The sequence below is a fragment of the Aspergillus saccharolyticus genome (assembly GCF_003184585.1).
Source record: "Aspergillus saccharolyticus JOP 1030-1 unplaced genomic scaffold BP01scaffold_15, whole genome shotgun sequence".
Taxonomy (NCBI): Eukaryota; Fungi; Ascomycota; class Eurotiomycetes; order Eurotiales; family Aspergillaceae; genus Aspergillus; species Aspergillus saccharolyticus.
In genome coordinates, this window is record NW_020290625.1 from 85,272 (window position 1) to 102,033 (window position 16,762).

The following is a 16,762-nucleotide window of genomic DNA, read 5'->3' on the forward strand; positions in this document are numbered from 1 at the left end:
TGGGTGAGGAGCTACATACTCCAGAGTAAAGACCAAAACTCCTTCGGATGACGTGCCCACCCAAGGGCGGCAATAATTGAATCTTTCAGCAAGGTGGATGCTGAACCTCTAGTCTACCGAGTATTATCATTCGTTTTCAAGCATGCAAGATCGCAATGAACAAAGCTTGACTGAGTCAAGGCGCGCTATTGATGGACAGACAAAACCCATACAGCAAGGGATCGTCGGCCCGGTCCGATTTCCATTCAATAGACCTCCGTGATTCGGGCACAAAAAGTCTGTAAAGGTATCGAATATGCCTAAGCGACCCGTAAGGATAATGAGTTACAGTCTAAGACCTAGTGAGTTGCAATATTGATATACACCAAAGCAAACGTCCCAATCCCTAGCACACCTCTCTATCAGGATCGTCAGCATTAACGAATGATCTCATCCCCTGGTTTCTCTAAACCTTCCAAGCCCTCGAGGATGCCACTACCCCCAAATGAGCCCGCCACTGCGGCGGTGCTTTGCTTAGATCCACTCCAAACCTCATGAAATTTGACGCTCTGATCGCTGGAAGCCACGATAATGCACCCTTCGTGCATTGTACGCGAACACCATAAGCCTCCCTCTTTCGCGCGGGGACGTACGAAGGCGCGACTCGTACGGCGTCGGCTTGGCTGATACCGGCTCTGTCCTGCTAAACGGTCGTGGTTTGCTGCGCTCGACGTGGTTGCGTCGTCAGTCTCGTCGGATATCCCGCGTTCGAAACTATGGGGCCTTCCCGGGTAACTGACAGCGCAGAGTGCCCGTCCGCAATCGACCACGGGGTCATTATCTGCACTGTCCCAACTGCTGCCGTGCGGACCCCAAGGGATTGCAGCGATCTGCTCACAGGTGGGCCAAGCAAACACGGCGATGCGGTAAGGATGCTCTGGCTGTGCAAAACCGAATGTAGCTACAATTTCCCGCCGGGTCTTGCTCCAAATTAAACCTGTCACCTGTGCATATACATGGATTGTGGCCAAACATGCCCCCGTCGGAGCATGGTAGAAGTGAATAGTTCGATCATTTGATCCTCCGCCTGTGGCCAGGAGAGATGGTTGCCAGGGTGCAAATGCAATCGCTTTCACCGCTGCACCGTGGAGCAATCGATGTTTTTGACGGTTGGCTGGCACCATGATGGTCTTCTCACCACCGGTAATCAAGGACCCTGTATGGTTGAGAAGAGATGTAGCAAAAGGCCGAACATAGGATAACGCCCAGGGCGGAAGCAGGTTGCCAATGAGACTGCGCCTTCGGTGGCGGCGTCTGCTCGACTCGGTAGGGTGAGAAAGCGAACCCGTACCCTCGGTGCCTCCTGACTGGCCTGATCGGCAAGTCGATTGGTGTGAGGAGTGGTATGACGAACATGACTGAACAGAAAGGTTGAGTTCGCGTGGAGGAAGAATGGTCTGGAGCTCGAATAGCAGGCAAAAATTGTCATTACCCCCTGTTGCAAGAAACGAACCATCTGGTGACCAACTTATCCCACATATTTGCTGTGTGTGAGCAGCAATTTTGGCTAGCAAAGTCATGGCTCCACTCCAGTCGTATCGATCCAATATGGCATCATCGGGCCACTCAACGGAGTAATACCATATGTTCCCTAAGTCATCCCCAACGGCCAGGTCCTCGACATCAACTTCCATATGACGGAATCTCTCCGAGAGCCGGCGGGACTTCGTCTGCTTGAAGGCCACACATGTAATACTCTCAGGATGGCTAATCTCAAACCGAACCTCGGCGTCAAAGACACTCCATAAACACAGCATCCCCGACTGTCGTGAAGCCGCCAGTATACTCTTTCCACCATTATCCGAAGAGAATGCCAATGATGTTACGTAGTTTGACGGGTGCTGATCGCTAAGAGGAGGATGCTGCACCCCAAAATCCTCGGACCATAAATACACGCGATGACCCAACCCAACAGCGAGAATACCCGATGTAGGCGAATAAGCCAATGTCGAGCAGTAGAAATCATCCCGAAGGAGGGGTGCATCTAGGATGCGAAATGGACGATTGGGGACTACTCGTTTATTCGGCCTCGAAACCGGCATCCCTGATAATGGTTTCAACAATCAGTGTTAGCCCTTGAAACTGTGAGTGACCCAGGGGAAATTGAGAGGATGACAAACAAGACTGACAAAGTCTGGTTCTAAGTAGTACCACGAAAAGCATATGCGCTTGGGTGACCTTGTGAGGACGGTTAGGACTTGGACTTACACAGATCTCTACCATTCCGTTTCCAGGCGTTATCCTTCCACACGAACGGAGAGAACCTCTCGTAATCTGTCGAAGCTGGACTGGGCAACTTGCGGAGCATTGGCCAGGGCTTACTATTTCTAACAAGTCTTGTTGCCGGGTCGAAGTCCAAAGCCAGAGCCACCCTCGATTTGTGTTTTTCTCGTTCCTCGGTTGCCGCGGTTTGGGGCAAGAACTTAGCAGTGAACATGGGTGCGGTCGTGCCACTGGCAAAATGAGTGCCTGAGCCATGAGGAACTGCTAGAGATGCTCGACCCAGCGCTGCAGAGTTTCCTCCAACATTCCATACGGCTCCATGGCTGATCTGCCTAGTCATGTCTCTCAAATCACGCGACGAATCATTCCCGGTAAGCACAGGCTCAGTGACAAGGTGAGGACGGTAATGGGTGCTGCAGATACGGCTAGACGGCGGCTTTGGATCACTGAAGGACCTTGGAAGGTGTGATGGCATGAATGGATCATCTCTAGGCGGTCGTCGTCGCAGCAGCTTCTCCTCGGGAGACAACTCTCGTGGTTTCTTGATAATATGAAATGGTGTAGTAGGTGCACAGTGGGACCCTCGCATGGGGATATATCGATCAGGCAATATAGTCTGTGTGTTACAGCCAGACGGTGTGTAATGTAGAGGGAGCCTAACTTTGGGTCTAGTCTTCTTTGTAGTCTTCGAGGAGACTCCTGACACTCCGTGCTCTGGTGTCCTCAGCACATTCGCTTCGGGGGTGAGCGATCCTCTGCCTCTCGATCTGAAAGGAGAACATTGAACGCCCTTGGGATCCTGCACGTACTTAGAGCCAGAAGGAGGAGTATGTATATTGAGTTTAGAATGAGCGACAGGCTCCAAAAGTGATGGGGCACTCGCACGCAGGTGAAACGATGATACCCGCCCATCCCGATTGGAAGAAGTATTGGGTAAAGAACTTGTATCTAAACGGGAATGAGAAACTGTCAGCATTGAGCTTCGCGATGAGCGAGTGCTTGGGGTCATCGCTCTCCCCGCCTCGGTCTGCGAGGAAGCATAGAACGTAAAATCCCAGATGTATAAAGAACGCTTGGTTAAGTTATCGTGTCTTGTGGTCTTGCTCGTGAAGCCAAGTAATCAGCCGGAGCTCTTATTGATATACAGCCATGCTGCCAGGTAGCAGCATGGTGGAGTGATAGTTGGCAAGAGTCGGAATGAAGCAACCGAGTAAACCACCTTCGACAAAGTGCTCAGGAGAATGTTGTATAGAAGCATGGCACGTGACCCATCCTATAGGGGAAAGTGGCTTGCAGCTCCCGTCTCCCTTCGTTGAAAAGGCAACCGGTAACTCGGTCACTCGGACCACGGTAAGTGGACGGGCTTCATATACTCGCTCCGAGCTCGTCTCTTATCGATAACCTTAGTTACCCCCCGATTTGCAATCCATCTGGCGAAGAAAACACGGTTGACTGAGCAGCCTCAACAAGATCTTATTTTTTCATAATGGCTGAAGTAACGTACCTATCCTTACCGGATCGACTTACACATGTCAAACTGACCGTGTGTATGACTACAGCATGGGATTCCTCGATACGCTCGTAAAGGAGCCCGAACCGAAGAAGCTCGACAGCAAGAGCTTCGCAAAATCGAGATATATCGAGAACTCGAGCAGTCGGTCCGAGAAAGGGTAGGTCTAATATTTATTAGTATGCACTTATACTTCCGCGAGGTGTGACCTAACAGTGATAACCAGATTGCGCTACATCAATACACGCCAGAGACGTTACAAAAGATATCAGAATTATTGAGTAGCAATCCAGAATATTATACGATTTGGAATTATCGTCGTCAGGTCCTGCGAAGTGAATTCGCGCGTGCGGAATCTAATGGCTCCAACGAGGCCGCAGCGGAACAGGTCGCTGCTTTGATCAAGAGTGACCTGCTATTTCTGATTCCCTTACTCAAGAGCTTCCCCAAGTGCTATTGGATATGGAACTACCGCGTCTGGCTCCTGGACGAAGCCAAACGCCTGCTCCCAGCTTCAATTGCCAGTCGATTCTGGCAGGAAGAATTGGGCTTGGTAAGCACGATGCTCAACCTCGACAGCAGGAACTTTCACGGCTGGGGCTACAGGAGATTTGTCATAGAGACGCTCCGCGAGTTCAAGTCCGCAGAGCAGACCGACGAGGACATGACCAAGGCTGAATTTGACTACGCAAAGAAGATGATCGGCGCCAACCTCTCGAATTTTTCTGCTTGGCACTACCGTACCAAGTTGATCCAGCGATTGCTGAACGAGCGATCAGCCAGCGATGAGGAGCGGAGAAAGATGCTCGATGACGGTATGTTTCTTTTCCTGCGGTGTGGCCTAAACAGAAGCGTATGACTGCGTGGGCATACTAACATGTCATATCGGAAGAGTTGGAACTGATCCATCGTGCCCTGTGCGACCCATTTGACCAGTCACTATGGTTTTACCACCAGAACTTGATGTGCGTCTTTGACCCGACGGTGGCGGCCCACACGATGGCACCCAATCTCAGTGACTCGGACCGCTTGGAATATTTGCGACAGGAAATTGAAGAGATCGAAGACATGCTGGACGGGGCGGAAGACTGTAAATATCTCTACCAAGCCTTGATTGACTGCACCTTACTGGCTTGGAAGGTGGAGGGAATTACTCCCGGCGATGCACAGAAACGGGCGGTCTTAAGCTGGCTTGCGGAGTTAAAGAAGCTGGACCCGCTGCGACAGCGTCGGTGGCTGGATTTCGAACAGTCACTTGCCTGTTGAGACGATCATGATCATCATCCCTTGCCGACCGATCTGGACAGTCCGCATCACAATCTGATGGAGTGCAGCCATTTTTCGGAGGATTTTGATAGGATAACAATACTTGGGTCCCTTTTTGCCAATCAATCCTTGCTTATTAGTGTGGTTATTTAGTTATGCTCTGCGTACGGAGTATTACAATTCGTCATAGTAGACGCAGGTGCGACTAAACCACTGCTAAAGATAGTGGAATCTATGTAGATACAAAACTAGCCTGTGGAGACGGCAGCTGTCGAGGGGGTCGGATGAATAAAACTAATGGACGTTGGTCGGTTTCAGAATAACAGGTGTGGCTTTAGGAAGTAATGTTTTCTTTTGTGCAGGTTAGGTATTCGAACAATAACAACATCACAGGTCAGTAGAGTCAATAAGGAAGAATAGGGGGAATATAGAAAAACATATAGATGAATGGAAGGTACAAATATCTTGCAATACACAAGTACAGGGTTTTCCTATCAATGATTGTGATTGATGTCGGTCAGGCAATTGCTTTGTTGGAAGGTTCTTCTTCTCCTGACTAGTAAGTAATGGATTAGTACCAAGTTTAAGGGGGGTGGGAGGAAGTTTCCGTTTCCATTCAACAACAGTCAGTAACAGTCAGTCAGTCTCAATCATTCATAATAGATTCTCACAGTAACTGCACAGTATCTCTGTGTCTTGCTACTCAAGGATCAAAAAGGAAAAGGGAGTCAACCTCCTGAATTTTCGGAGTACTTCCTAGTTCCGTGGCACGGTCCTGGAATTCCACCTGCTTGCGCTGACCTTCTGGGTCCATTCATTCCATTCATCCCCATCTCCGTCCGTTCATCCAACCTCCAGGCTTCTTGCTGTGTGTCCCTTCACAATTCTCTCTCCACCCCCCTCCCCTCCCCCTTCTTCCTTCCCTCAGCTCTCAACTCCTCACCTACTCTCTCCACCACCCATATTAATTTACTATCTTCTGACAACCGTCGGTGGCTATCGTCTCCATTTTCGCCTGCCTCCACCTCCCTATCATGGAAATTTTATCATCCTAACCTCCTCAATCGCCCCCGCTCCACGTATCGCGCCTGTATTCAGCCTCGTCTGTATCCATTGGAAGCTCCAATTCGGATACCAACTGGTTTTACATAGTTTTGGCCCCCCCTCCCCAGGTGGTCGGGTCTGAAATATGTCGTCCTCCAGACGCAATAGCGAAACTTACGAAGCAGTGAGCCTTTGACCTCCTCGACCCGAATATACTCACTTTCCTCGAGGGCCCCATAATGACAACTTATTCGTATCAGGAATCGTTCGATGATGCGCCTGAATCGCCCACTTCACACGCCGATCTTAGTGTTTCCATTCCGAAGAGTTCCTCCTCCAGATCGTTGACAGACAGCCCTCCCAGCGGTTCGAATGTAACACCTCAATTGACAGAAGCACCACCTCTACCCACGAACGCTCAAGATAATTCTCAGACAAACGACGATAGCGATGTTGCCAGTGTAGACAGAACATCCGAAGCGGAGGAAACTCCTCGCAAGAACAAGAAATCACCACTGCTGATTGCGCATCGGTTATCCACTATTTCTCTTGACGAGATAAATCTCGCCAGCAACAAGGAGGAGGAGGAGTCACTTGGGAATCAGCGTTCGAGCCAGGAGCTCAAATCGAACACGCCTCCACCAATCGCATCTAGAGACTCGATTTCTTCGCAGAGCTCGCGCCTACAGGAATCGACGAACAATCCCCCTAATGGTGCTCCCACGAACAAAGTGGCCGCCCCTGCACCACCCCCACCACCAACGCGTTCGTTCACCAGTCCTTTTGCATGGCTCTCTCGGAGCTCATCATCCAACAAGGAGGCCAAATCACCTCCACCACAGCCCCGCCGGAATACGGCTGCATCAATCTCTACTCTCTCCAGCAATCCTGATGGTCGACACCATGACGGGGAAAATGTGGATGGCACAGACTCGAGGAAGCCGCGAAGAAGTAGTCTCAAGGACCAATTCAAACAGCTCCGATTGCGAGAGGAAGGTCTCATAGCGGAGAAAGACGAAACAAGTGTCGCGTCAGGACGGGCCAGTTTTAGTCACTCCGCAGGAAGTCCACCGAGTATTCCAGAAGAAGGCGATGGCTACACCAGCGTCATCCCAGCCGCAACGTCACCGAATGGAGCGTCGACCGTGAATCCTAATCTACCTCCAGGTACGGTTGCAGGCTTCTCAGCCTCGGCGACAGATGCATCCGCACCCGTAGACTGGGAGCTCTGGCAGCAATTAGTCAATCGTGGTCCACAAGCATTAAAAGGGACGAACTCTCAGGAACTGAATGCCGCCATCAAACGAGGAATCCCGCAAACCATCCGGGGAGTGATCTGGCAAGTCCTGGCTGACAGCCGCAATCCCGAGCTAGAAGAGGTGTACCGGGAACTCATTGCCCGTGGCACAGACAAGGAGAAGCAGCGGACTTCCAGCGGCGCGATTAACGGAGTGGGCGAGAAAGACTCGGCGAGGTCGTCATCGCGCTCTTCAGTCCGATCAGAGCGGTCTGCCTCCCTGGCACACTCTATCAATGGCTCCACGAGCCCTTCGCATGAGCTCGATTCCGAACGGCTGGCCAAGGAACAAGCAAAAAGAGCGAAGGAGGAAGCTCTGGCATTACAAAAGTTGGAGAAAACGATTCGACGTGATTTGGGCGCTCGCACAAGCTATTCCCGTTACTTTGTCTCACAAGGAAACCAGGAAGCATTGTTTGGGCTGTGTAAGGCATATGCTCTGTATGACGAGGGTGTGGGATATGCCCAAGGAATGAACTTCATTGTCATGCCCTTGCTCTTCAATGTAGGATATGATGGAGTACAAGGTTCAAAGAGTTTATGCTGACGTTCTTGCAGATGGACGAGGCGGAAGCATTTACACTTCTCGTCAAGCTCATGAATCAGTATGGTTTCCGGGAGATGTTCATTCAGGAGATGCCCGGTCTTCACCGCTGCTTGTATGTCTTTGAGCGTTTGCTGGAGGACTTTGAACCGGCCCTCTACTGTCATCTCCGGCGACGCGGCGTGCCGCCGCAACTGTACGCAACGCAGTGGTTTCTTACCCTGTTTGCTTACCGATTCCCTTTACAGCTAGTCCTTCGTGTTTATGATCTCATTTTCGATGAAGGCCTTGAGAATGCTATCCTCAAGTTTGCTCTCGCCATCATGCGACGAAACGCAGGCACGCTACTGGAGATGAAGGATATGGCGCCTTTGACCACCTTTTTGAAAGAGCGGTTGTTCGACGTTTACATCGATAGGCAACCAACACCGTCCTCGATCCTAGAGTCGGGCTTTTTTGGAAGCTCCGGTGCTGCCGACAAGGAAGTCTATAGGGCGGATATCATGGTGCAGGACGCCTGCGCCATACCTCTGGAACCAGAGACCGTCAGTGCGTACACGGCTGAGTGGGAGGAAAAAGTGCGAATGGAAAAGGAACGCGAAGCCGAGCTCGAAAACCTGAAACACACTGTAGCCGTGCAAAGTGCTCGGATTCGCCTGCTGGAGGAGCAGAATGAAGCTTCTGACAAAGAGCACGTTCAGCTCGCGTCGGAGCTGGTTCACATCAAGGTTGAAAACGAAGAACTGACGGACATTAATGATGCATTGAAGATGCAAGTCAAAGAGCTCAAAATCGTAGTGGACAAACAGCCAGCGGAGGTAGAGGAAAAGCTACGCACCGAGATGGACCGCATCATGCAACGCAATCTAGAGGTTCAGAATGAGAACCGGTCGCTGGTCGAGCAGATGGCAGAAATGGAGAAAGAGCTTGTTGAGGCCAAAATGAAATGGGCTGAGGTGAGTTTTCTCCTAAACTCCTGATACATGCAGTACAATGCTGATCAATCCATTCTAGATCCATGAGAATCACGAAAATCTCAAACAAAAATGGAGTGACCTCCGCAAGGCTCTTGATTAAGTCGTTGTACACTGTGACCGAGCAATTTAGCGATGAAGGAGTGAATGCCCGGCTTCGCTGCTTTCCTCCCCTGCTCTTCTCGTTCGTTCTCCTTGACGCTCATTTTGTACATTCTAAGCGACTGGCAAGGTGCAAAGACCCTTGGGTACCTTGTACTATTTACTCCCAGGGATGACGGGCGAGGACTATATTCATTGTTTCATGTTTATGTTTTTCTCTTAACTTCTGCTTGTGACAGCGGAGAGAACCCGGGCATGTGATCCGGCGGCATGCATGCAAAGCACCAATTCCTGAATTGGATATTATATTACATCAAATGAGTGTTCGAGTAGAGTATAGTTAGACAAAACATTCTCCACAATGAAGAGAGTGCCAAATCAAACCTCACATCTATACAAATCCTACCGAAACCTTTGATCCCTGGTATCGGTCTTCCATTCAAATAACACTCTCGAAGTACGTCGTCAGCACATCCTCCCGCACGGGGCCCGCCACCGCCTTCAACGCCTTATGCGCCTCGCATTCGGTGTCATAATACTTCATATCCTCCAGCGAGGCAAACGTCGTCTTGACACTCAGGTTGTAGCCCTTGTTGCGAGGGTCGGGAAACGAGGGACCTGCGGCCGCGCTGACGATGTATGGCTTTCCGTCCTACATGGAGGATTAATGTTTCTGATTGATTTAGACCGAAGGCAGGTCAGGTTGCCTTATGCTTACTTTGACAGCTGTTCTGGCGAGGACCTTGTACTGCTCCAGGACGCGGTCCCGTGCTGCCTCGTCGGGGATCTTGAAGAGGGTGATGCGTTCAATCGTAGGAGCCATTCTGGGCAGTTCCACTTCTTATCGAGCAGGGGTTAAGGTGGTTTGGTGAATGGGCAGGATTTACTTCTTTCACTTGCTGGGGCAGCTGATTTGGAGGAAGATTGCTGCTGGTGAATGAGGACAGGACGGTTTTCTCTTTTTCTAATTTAAATGGGAACGAGAAGATGGAAGCACAAGAGAGAGTGTGTGTGTGAGAGAGAGTGAGAGAGCAGGAGAGAGCAGGAGGGGCAGAGCTTTATGTATTCTCCGTAGTTGTAGGCAGTTGCGGGGTTGAGAGGATGCCAGACGATTGGCAATCAGACAGTCGGCTGTTTGTGGAGAGATGTTTGTACTGTACGATAACTAAGTGTAGTTACTACCTACTGCTTTCCCACATAGGCTAGTTGGACTTTTAGACAATGGACCCCAACAAAAAACAGCATTCCGCGCTGGGGTTGCTGTACTGTATGTACTCCGATGTCGACCTTGAAAATGGCTTCCGACGGATGTCGGCTGGTGTCGGGTATGGTCGGATGGAGGCGTGGGTTTGTGATCCATGTTCTTTGAGGTACTTCGTACACTACATAGACGATTAGGAGCTCAATTTGGCACGAAGACTCTGTATCGATGGCCTTGGTGAATGTTTAGTAGTACTACTAACTAGTTTCTATAACTAGTCATGCATCACTGTATTAGGGGCCGCGGCTTTTGGCTTACGCGAGGGCGGCCCGGAACGTGGGGCAAGGCATCGAGTGCGTGTGCCTGGAGTGATCTAGTTGCTGAACCGGTGTATTCAAGGAAGACTCTATTTAGAATGATGATGGCGAAAAAATAGCAAAGCAGAGCATATACTGAAGATAAGCGAGGGGCAGTTGGTGCGTGAACAGGAGCGATCGGCGAGTGTCCAGGCGCATACATACAGAGTAGACGGCCAACGCGCCCTCTTTCCGCCCCCGGCTATTTTCCTTGCCGGCGATGCGGAATTAATCCTCCTTCCTTACCGTGTACTGTAGGGAGTAAAATGGTGCCTATAATAGGGTATAATCCTGTAGCTACCTATCTATGTTCTGTACCGCAAGGCGATATGCCTCAAGAAAATTCTGGTTCACAGGTGCTTCGAATAGAATCTTGAACGTTCCCCGCGCCAAAACCCGTCGAAATTGTTGCGCTGAATCACCTCGAGAAACACAGTTGGTCGATCCAGTACGTGCTTTGTGAAGAACTGAAGCAGGTAGCCCTTCTCGTCGAAGTCGACCAGGATGTGCAGCTCTCGCAATCTGTCGATTTCCTCTGCTATCTGTGGTCCCCCTTGAGACAGCCGTTGCCGTTACTCGGTATAGTATTCGTCCGAAACGCGCAGGAACGCCATGCCACGCTGCTTGAGTCCGGTGACGGCCGTGACAATATCGTGCGTTTGAAAGGCCATATGCTGTACGCCGGCACTGTTCCACGAACTTGCTGATATTCACACCTATGAGCTTCCGTTGCGACCGACCGGAGGGGTTGAGGGACGCACTCCTCGATCTGAGACCTCTTCTCCCCAGATGCTGGCTCATTCATGGGCATCTTGATTACTTCATTGGGGGACGCGACGACGATGGAGCGCATGGCTGAGTACTCTCCGCACATGTTCGAGTCACCACCGGTCCAGTATCGATGGAAGTCGAGACACTCTTCGTAGCATTATCTTCACATTCAGAGGTGAGTTCTCAATTTATGAACTGTGGAAAGCTTACTACTTCACCACAGAATCAACGACATTCGATGGCTGACACCCCACGCAATGGTTGATTTCGACGAAGTCAATCGGCGGAAGGAGCTGATTGATAGAGTTTGCCTCCAAAACTGATTCATAGCCCGGTAAGAAAGGCCAAGAGTAGTGTTACCGGCTGCTCAGCGTATGAGACGTATCTCCAAATGCCCCTACTGTGGCCATAAGGAGACTGCCATTCTCCTCATTTACTAGCGTCGGGGGCGACGCGATTGAGGTTGCACCGTTGTCGACCGCTCTCTTCCAGACACTCTCAACGTCACCTTCGATCCGGAACGCGACATCTTTGACCCCGTCTCCGTGCTTGGCCAAGTGGGCCTGGATCTCAGCCAGAGAGGGCTTTTCGTCACGAGCACTTGCCTCCACAGTCTCCGAGGGGGTATGGGCTATGAACGGGCGACGTAAGGACAAAGATGGAGCCGTGGTTGGAAACACATAGGACACTATGTTCGAGAACTGGTCCCAGGCCCCCGATATGCAACATGCTCGAAATCCAGGAGGGTAATGGAGTAGCTTGCAGCCTGCTTAGCATTACCGACGTACCCTGTCATATGATCAAAGCCGACGTATTCTGGACCCAGGTTCGAAGGAGAGATATCCTTCTCGACCGAGGAGAAATAGTCATAGTGAGGACAGTACCATGAAGACCGATTGAAGCGGTTCTTGACTCTGTCCATGCGACAATAGATAGCAAGCCTCATGCAACCCAGCCATTCCAAACTGTGGTTCAAATCGACCCTTTCTTTATATAGCCGTCTGCTGACGAATTCGCTTCGGTTGTGTCACGATGGCTGAGATCCGGTAAGATGGTTGTTGGCGGCCGTTACCGGACTCACGCAACCATCCAGAGTCTGGACGAAGGCAACAAGGTCCAGCCTCTGACATCTTCATGACATGCTCCTACCAGGGTAGATTTCTTTTGCGCCGCTTGTTTTCCAGCAGTCAACCTGGAGCAAGTGCATTGCTATCCAAGGACAAAAGAATGGCTTTAGAGGTCGTTGACGGGCTCCGGTCGATTCTTGAAGTAAATCTTGTAGCGCACCACCTCGACCACTTCCAATTCGTCGACATCGTTCCGCGCGCTTCCTCGGGCAGGTACCTGCGTCGACCTCCGCTGCACAATAGCCAGTGGTTTGGGCAGCTTCTTCACCTCACCTGTTATGCGTTGGTAGCGTCCGACATACAGGTAGACCCGCCTCATCCAGGTCGTGTCGTCAGCCGGGCCCTGCGGCGAGTAGTCAGGGAACATGAGCTTGCCGATCGGGGTCTCGAACACGGAGGGCTCCTGAGACCGGCTGTCGGCTGGTTCGGCTGAAGTCGAGGCTTCATCGTGGGAGGGGATGTTGATTGTTCCTTGAAGTTCCAGCAGGGCCAGGCCGGAGGGGGTCTGGAGGAGTTGGGGCAGAGGGTTTGCGACGCGTGATGGCGATCGCGACGCGTGAGGATGGAGGGTAATGGCTGGCATTGCGCGATGCAAGTTGACCAGACTCGAGGGTTCAAAAGCGATATGAACTGTATATTGTAATCGGTGAAGACAAAGTCGAGCAAGCAGTAGCATGTGCTGCTTTTGGTGGTTCAAAGGTCAATGTCGAGGTCGTGAAGCCGATTGGAAAAAGTTAGCGCGTCGGAACGTGCAGTGACGCGCGATATCTTATCGGCCATCCATTTTGTGCCCATCACATGAACATGGCATCTCCACAGCCTCAAATCAAAGATTTTGCGGGCTATGATTGAGGACAAGGCTTACGCACGATGTTTCTTGTGACTATTAGTCTGGATAGGATCAAAGTAAATATTACAAGAAGGCGTATCCCGAAAACGAAACAACGTTTCATCTGTCATTGCAGGCGAAAATGAGTCCAACACGACGTTTAGATATCCAGGAGCCGATTCATCGTGCTTTCCATCCACTCAATTGGTACCAATAGCATGCGTCCAAAGTGCTTTCACTGATGCTGACCGTAATTGCTCGATAACATTTACTGGTCAGTCTTGTGGACGGGTTAATCAGGCGGACGAAGGGACGCAATTTTCTTGTGACGGCACTGTGCCTTCAAGACATGTCTTTTTCTCAGATGTAAGCGGACCTTGCGTGAGCAGACCGTGACCTAGAGAATTCCCGATGCCGTAGCCCATGTTAGGCGGGTATTGTGCCGACTGAAATGTCAAGATTATGTAGTTGGGGATCAAGACCGACAGATATACCGAAGACTGAAGATTCTGAGGCTGCAAGCGCTCAGCTGTTGCGGTAACAAGCATTTTCAAGATTTCGAAGACCCCTTATGGCCTCATTGACGACCTCCTCGCCTGTCATGCCCACCGGGCCCTGCATCTTGCCATACCGCAAATCGCTTAAATCACCAACCAGTCCATTAAGATCAGAGAGCAATGAGCTCGCCTCCTTATCGACTTCGACCACCTCGCGTTCAACGTTGGAGCAGGCCGTCTGCATGGCCGCGAGAAGACTGGAGACTGAGTGATAATCAGCCGTTGAGTTCGTCTGCCCAAACAATTCCACATCCATATCCATTTCGCGTTGGTCAGCAGCACTGATGCCATCTATGCCTGTCTTCATCAGGGATTTACGAAGCTCTGCTTTCTGACGTTCGCCCTGGACTGCTTGTTTGTCAATGTTCTCATTGACTAGATCCATGTCCTGCTCGCGTATCTCCTGTAGCTCACGATAGAGAACTCTGATGTGCGGGTGAGAGCGTAGTCTCTTGGGAAATAGCTCAGTGAACTGCTGCAACGACATGATCGTTGGCAAGGGAGCTGGAGTCAAGAGGAAGTTGCTTAGAATGGCAATCTCCGAAGGTGCCATGATGAATAGTAGAGCCGTAAGGAGTGCAACTCTAACGCTTTTCTTCTTGGTGATATAGAAAGAACAATTGGGTGGCTGTGGGTGTTACGCTCAATCGGGACAAATCGCGTGTGCAAACCCAATCAGAAATTGAAGACCGCGATATGAATGTGGTCGAGGGAAGGTGAAAGAAGCACCTCGACCAAGGCAGACAGAAGTGTTAAATGTTACTGTTACTCTATTGTAGAACTTGTAGCAATGCGAATGGTGTTGATTTTGTTGTAGGAGGAGGAGTAGTAGGTGGTGGTGGTGGTGGAGGAGGAGGAGGAGATAAAGGATTTGGGGAGAGCCTGAGGAAGGGCGAATGGTTCCAATTTAGGCCACCAGGCCGTGACTTGCCCTTTCGGACGCGTTTCTCGCAGTCCACCACGGACGGGGATCCCGCGGGCTTCTTCTTTCTTGGCCCAACCGCGACATCCAAGGATGATAACTTAATACTCACCCCCACAACTCTGTCTTCCTCTTCTTCGAATACAATCAAGAAAGATCCCTTATATTCCCACCCGTGATATATCGATCTGTGGCACTTGAGGTTGCAACGTGAGGCATCTGACCAAACTTCATCAAGTTCCTGACATTAACCATGACCCTAGCCAACTAGAAGTAAAATATTACTCGTTTTTTGAGAAGACTCGGAACGACTTGTCAGTGGCTGCAAATAACTTTAGTCTGCAATATCGCAGTTCTGACTTTGAATCAGCTTCCGGCTTCAAGGAGTTCTATCTGCTTTTCAGTCACGTTATCACACGTGCTTGTTCAGGAGCAAAAGGTTACCCAACGGGGCTCATTTGGCAGTAGCCCTGGATCAGAGACAATTCGCCCCTCCCAGAGTCTCTCACAACTTCAGTCTCATTGACATAAAAACATCCGCCAACTTGGAGTATCTCTCAGATCACTCAGCATGGCGCCTGCAAGCCAAATGAGCTATCAGAAGGACGAGCGAGTCCTTTGCTTTCACCATGAGATCCTCTACGAAGCCAAAATTCTCGATTTAAGGCACATTGATCCCGAAGACCGTAAGAGTCCGTTTGAGTATCTTGTCCATTACAAGGGGTGGAAGAACACGTACGTTGATCCCCGCACTGTCACCTGTACTACTTCTATCCCTCATATCCGCTGGATCCTTGACCTTGATGAATGGTGTCGTCCGTCTTATCGTCGCCTTACTTATGTCTGTCCTCTGATCGAGCAATGCTTGATCTGATCTGTTTACTGGCTGCTGTTACCCTAAGGCAAAGGGGTGGATTCGTCGAGGCCTGGCTAACTGACATGCTGACACACTGTAATCAGGTGGGACGATTGGGTCCCGCAGGATCGACTCCGTAAATTTACAGATGAGAATCGGGAATTAGCCACGACTCTCCGTCGTGAGGCCGAGGCAGCATTTCGGCAGAAAAATGTGAAACCCGCTGTGAAGAAACGAGGCGGCTCCGATCGCAGTTCCGCCCGGGGCAGTGAGGAGAGGCAAACTTCAGTCCCGGGTCGCGGGACGAAGAGAGCTCGAGAAAATGACATTGAAAAGGTATGTTCGCTGCACCCTCTCCAGTTTACATGCAGATCTCTCGCTCTTCGCACCTCATTGCCATGTCTGGTGGCAATGTGCTCAGAGCACAACCACATGTATGATTGGATTCGCTGACAGTAGTAATATAGGAGGAGAGCTTCTATGTGCGGCCTTCAGTGCGGATTGTCATGCCCGACAATCTGAAATCTCTACTCGTGGATGACTGGGAGAACATCACTAAGAACCAGCAAGTGGTGGCTCTGCCTGCAAAGTGCTCAGTCAGCCAGATATTGGATGACTACGTCAAGGAGGAGAAGCCTAGGCGGACGAGTACGGCCGACTTGGACGTGCTAGATGAAATAGTAATGGGGATTCGCGAGTACTTCTACAAGGCGCTCGACAAGATCCTTCTCTACCGCTTCGAACGAGAACAGTATCGTGTGATCCGCAAGAGATGGGAGGACGGCAATGGGGAATGGGCTGACAAAGGTCCCCTCGAGACTTATGGCGCTGAGCATCTGACGCGGCTCTTCGGTAAGCTTTGCTGCCTAGATGTCTCAAATGCGAATGCTAACCTTGATTGACCGTAGCCACCATGCCGGAGCTCATTGCACAAACGAATATGGACGCTCAATCCACGAACAGACTTCGGGAGGAGCTTTCCAAGTTCACGATGTGGTTGAGTCGAAACTCTGCTAAATATTTTTCAACCAGGTACACGAATGCCAGCAACGAGTATATTGAAAAGTCACGCGGTGCTCCGAACCCGGCTCCAGCCACCGCTACATCGCGTCTTGTCTAGCGGAAAGAATGCGGTAATTTTTTG

At 50.7% G+C, this 16,762-nt stretch overlaps 8 protein-coding genes across 8 annotated transcripts; 3 read left to right on the plus strand and 5 right to left on the minus strand.

The window, feature by feature from the left end:
• Positions 1–416: 416 nt before the first annotated feature.
• On the minus strand, positions 417–3,443 carry BP01DRAFT_340500 (WD40 repeat domain-containing protein; the record flags this gene model as incomplete). The annotated part of the gene is made up of 2 exons (XM_025573406.1): positions 2,248–3,443; positions 417–2,083 (listed from the first exon to the last, which is right to left on the minus strand). The coding sequence occupies exons 1-2, from the start codon at positions 3,269–3,271 to the stop codon at positions 417–419; spliced, it is 2,691 nt and encodes an 896-aa protein (XP_025431214.1). The 5' UTR covers positions 3,272–3,443.
• Positions 3,444–3,594: 151 nt separating this feature from the next.
• On the plus strand, positions 3,595–5,182 carry BP01DRAFT_415871 (Rab geranylgeranyltransferase BET4). Its single transcript, XM_025579172.1, has 4 exons — positions 3,595–3,757; positions 3,822–3,932; positions 3,999–4,587; positions 4,665–5,182. The coding sequence occupies exons 1-4, from the start codon at positions 3,749–3,751 to the stop codon at positions 5,036–5,038; spliced, it is 1,083 nt and encodes a 360-aa protein (XP_025431215.1). The 5' UTR covers positions 3,595–3,748; the 3' UTR covers positions 5,039–5,182.
• A 1,139-nt stretch (positions 5,183–6,321) lies between these two features.
• Positions 6,322–9,343, plus strand: BP01DRAFT_398682 (putative GTPase activating protein (Gyp5); the record flags this gene model as incomplete). The annotated part of the gene is made up of 3 exons (XM_025578544.1): positions 6,322–7,884; positions 7,938–8,879; positions 8,938–9,343. The coding sequence occupies 3 exons, from the start codon at positions 6,322–6,324 to the stop codon at positions 8,998–9,000; spliced, it is 2,568 nt and encodes an 855-aa protein (XP_025431216.1). The 3' UTR covers positions 9,001–9,343.
• On the minus strand, positions 9,230–10,195 carry BP01DRAFT_356708 (Dabb family protein). Its single transcript, XM_025575020.1, has 2 exons — positions 9,718–10,195; positions 9,230–9,651 (listed from the first exon to the last, which is right to left on the minus strand). Exons 1-2 carry the CDS (start codon positions 9,820–9,822, stop codon positions 9,439–9,441), a joined length of 318 nt encoding a protein of 105 aa, XP_025431217.1. The 5' UTR covers positions 9,823–10,195; the 3' UTR covers positions 9,230–9,438.
• Positions 10,196–10,731: 536 nt separating this feature from the next.
• On the minus strand, positions 10,732–12,249 carry BP01DRAFT_415874 (Glyoxalase/Bleomycin resistance protein/Dihydroxybiphenyl dioxygenase; the record flags this gene model as incomplete). The annotated part of the gene is made up of 7 exons (XM_025579173.1): positions 10,732–10,829; positions 10,953–11,098; positions 11,156–11,255; positions 11,318–11,472; positions 11,546–11,638; positions 11,729–11,927; positions 12,017–12,249. 7 exons carry the CDS (start codon positions 12,247–12,249, stop codon positions 10,799–10,801), a joined length of 957 nt encoding a protein of 318 aa, XP_025431218.1. The 3' UTR covers positions 10,732–10,798.
• A 311-nt stretch (positions 12,250–12,560) lies between these two features.
• Positions 12,561–13,037, minus strand: BP01DRAFT_382682 (Ctf8 family protein; the record flags this gene model as incomplete). The annotated part of the gene is made up of 1 exon (XM_025577386.1): positions 12,561–13,037. The coding sequence occupies one exon, from the start codon at positions 13,035–13,037 to the stop codon at positions 12,561–12,563; it is 477 nt and encodes a 158-aa protein (XP_025431219.1).
• A 383-nt stretch (positions 13,038–13,420) lies between these two features.
• BP01DRAFT_46573 (Cnl2/NKP2 family protein) lies at positions 13,421–14,494 on the minus strand. Its single transcript, XM_025579880.1, has 2 exons — positions 13,778–14,494; positions 13,421–13,680 (listed from the first exon to the last, which is right to left on the minus strand). The coding sequence occupies exon 1, from the start codon at positions 14,391–14,393 to the stop codon at positions 13,809–13,811; it is 585 nt and encodes a 194-aa protein (XP_025431220.1). The 5' UTR covers positions 14,394–14,494; the 3' UTR covers positions 13,421–13,680; positions 13,778–13,808.
• A 649-nt stretch (positions 14,495–15,143) lies between these two features.
• Positions 15,144–16,753, plus strand: BP01DRAFT_46620 (MRG family protein). Its single transcript, XM_025579882.1, has 4 exons — positions 15,144–15,497; positions 15,723–15,954; positions 16,086–16,470; positions 16,527–16,753. Exons 1-4 carry the CDS (start codon positions 15,334–15,336, stop codon positions 16,736–16,738), a joined length of 993 nt encoding a protein of 330 aa, XP_025431221.1. The 5' UTR covers positions 15,144–15,333; the 3' UTR covers positions 16,739–16,753.
• Positions 16,754–16,762: the final 9 nt, after the last annotated feature.

Excerpts from the sequence above, each read along its gene's own strand:
- BP01DRAFT_415871 (XM_025579172.1), top strand. Across the intron at positions 3,933-3,998 it reads AGCAGTCGGTCCGAGAAAGG|ATTGCGCTACATCAATACAC; the intron begins GTAGGTCTAATA and ends AGTGATAACCAG. Across the intron at positions 4,588-4,664 it reads GAGAAAGATGCTCGATGACG|AGTTGGAACTGATCCATCGT; the intron begins GTATGTTTCTTT and ends TCATATCGGAAG.
- BP01DRAFT_356708 (XM_025575020.1), bottom strand. The coding sequence starts at position 9,822 with ATGGCTCCTACGATTGAACGCATCACCCTCTTCAAGATCCCCGACGAG. Across the intron at positions 9,652-9,717 it reads TCGCCAGAACAGCTGTCAAA|GACGGAAAGCCATACATCGT; the intron begins GTAAGCATAAGG and ends TCCTCCATGTAG.
- BP01DRAFT_46573 (XM_025579880.1), bottom strand. The coding sequence starts at position 14,393 with ATGGCACCTTCGGAGATTGCCATTCTAAGCAACTTCCTCTTGACTCCA.
- BP01DRAFT_46620 (XM_025579882.1), top strand. The coding sequence starts at position 15,334 with ATGGCGCCTGCAAGCCAAATGAGCTATCAGAAGGACGAGCGAGTCCTT. Across the intron at positions 15,498-15,722 it reads TACAAGGGGTGGAAGAACAC|GTGGGACGATTGGGTCCCGC; the intron begins GTACGTTGATCC and ends CACTGTAATCAG. Across the intron at positions 16,471-16,526 it reads GCATCTGACGCGGCTCTTCG|CCACCATGCCGGAGCTCATT; the intron begins GTAAGCTTTGCT and ends GATTGACCGTAG.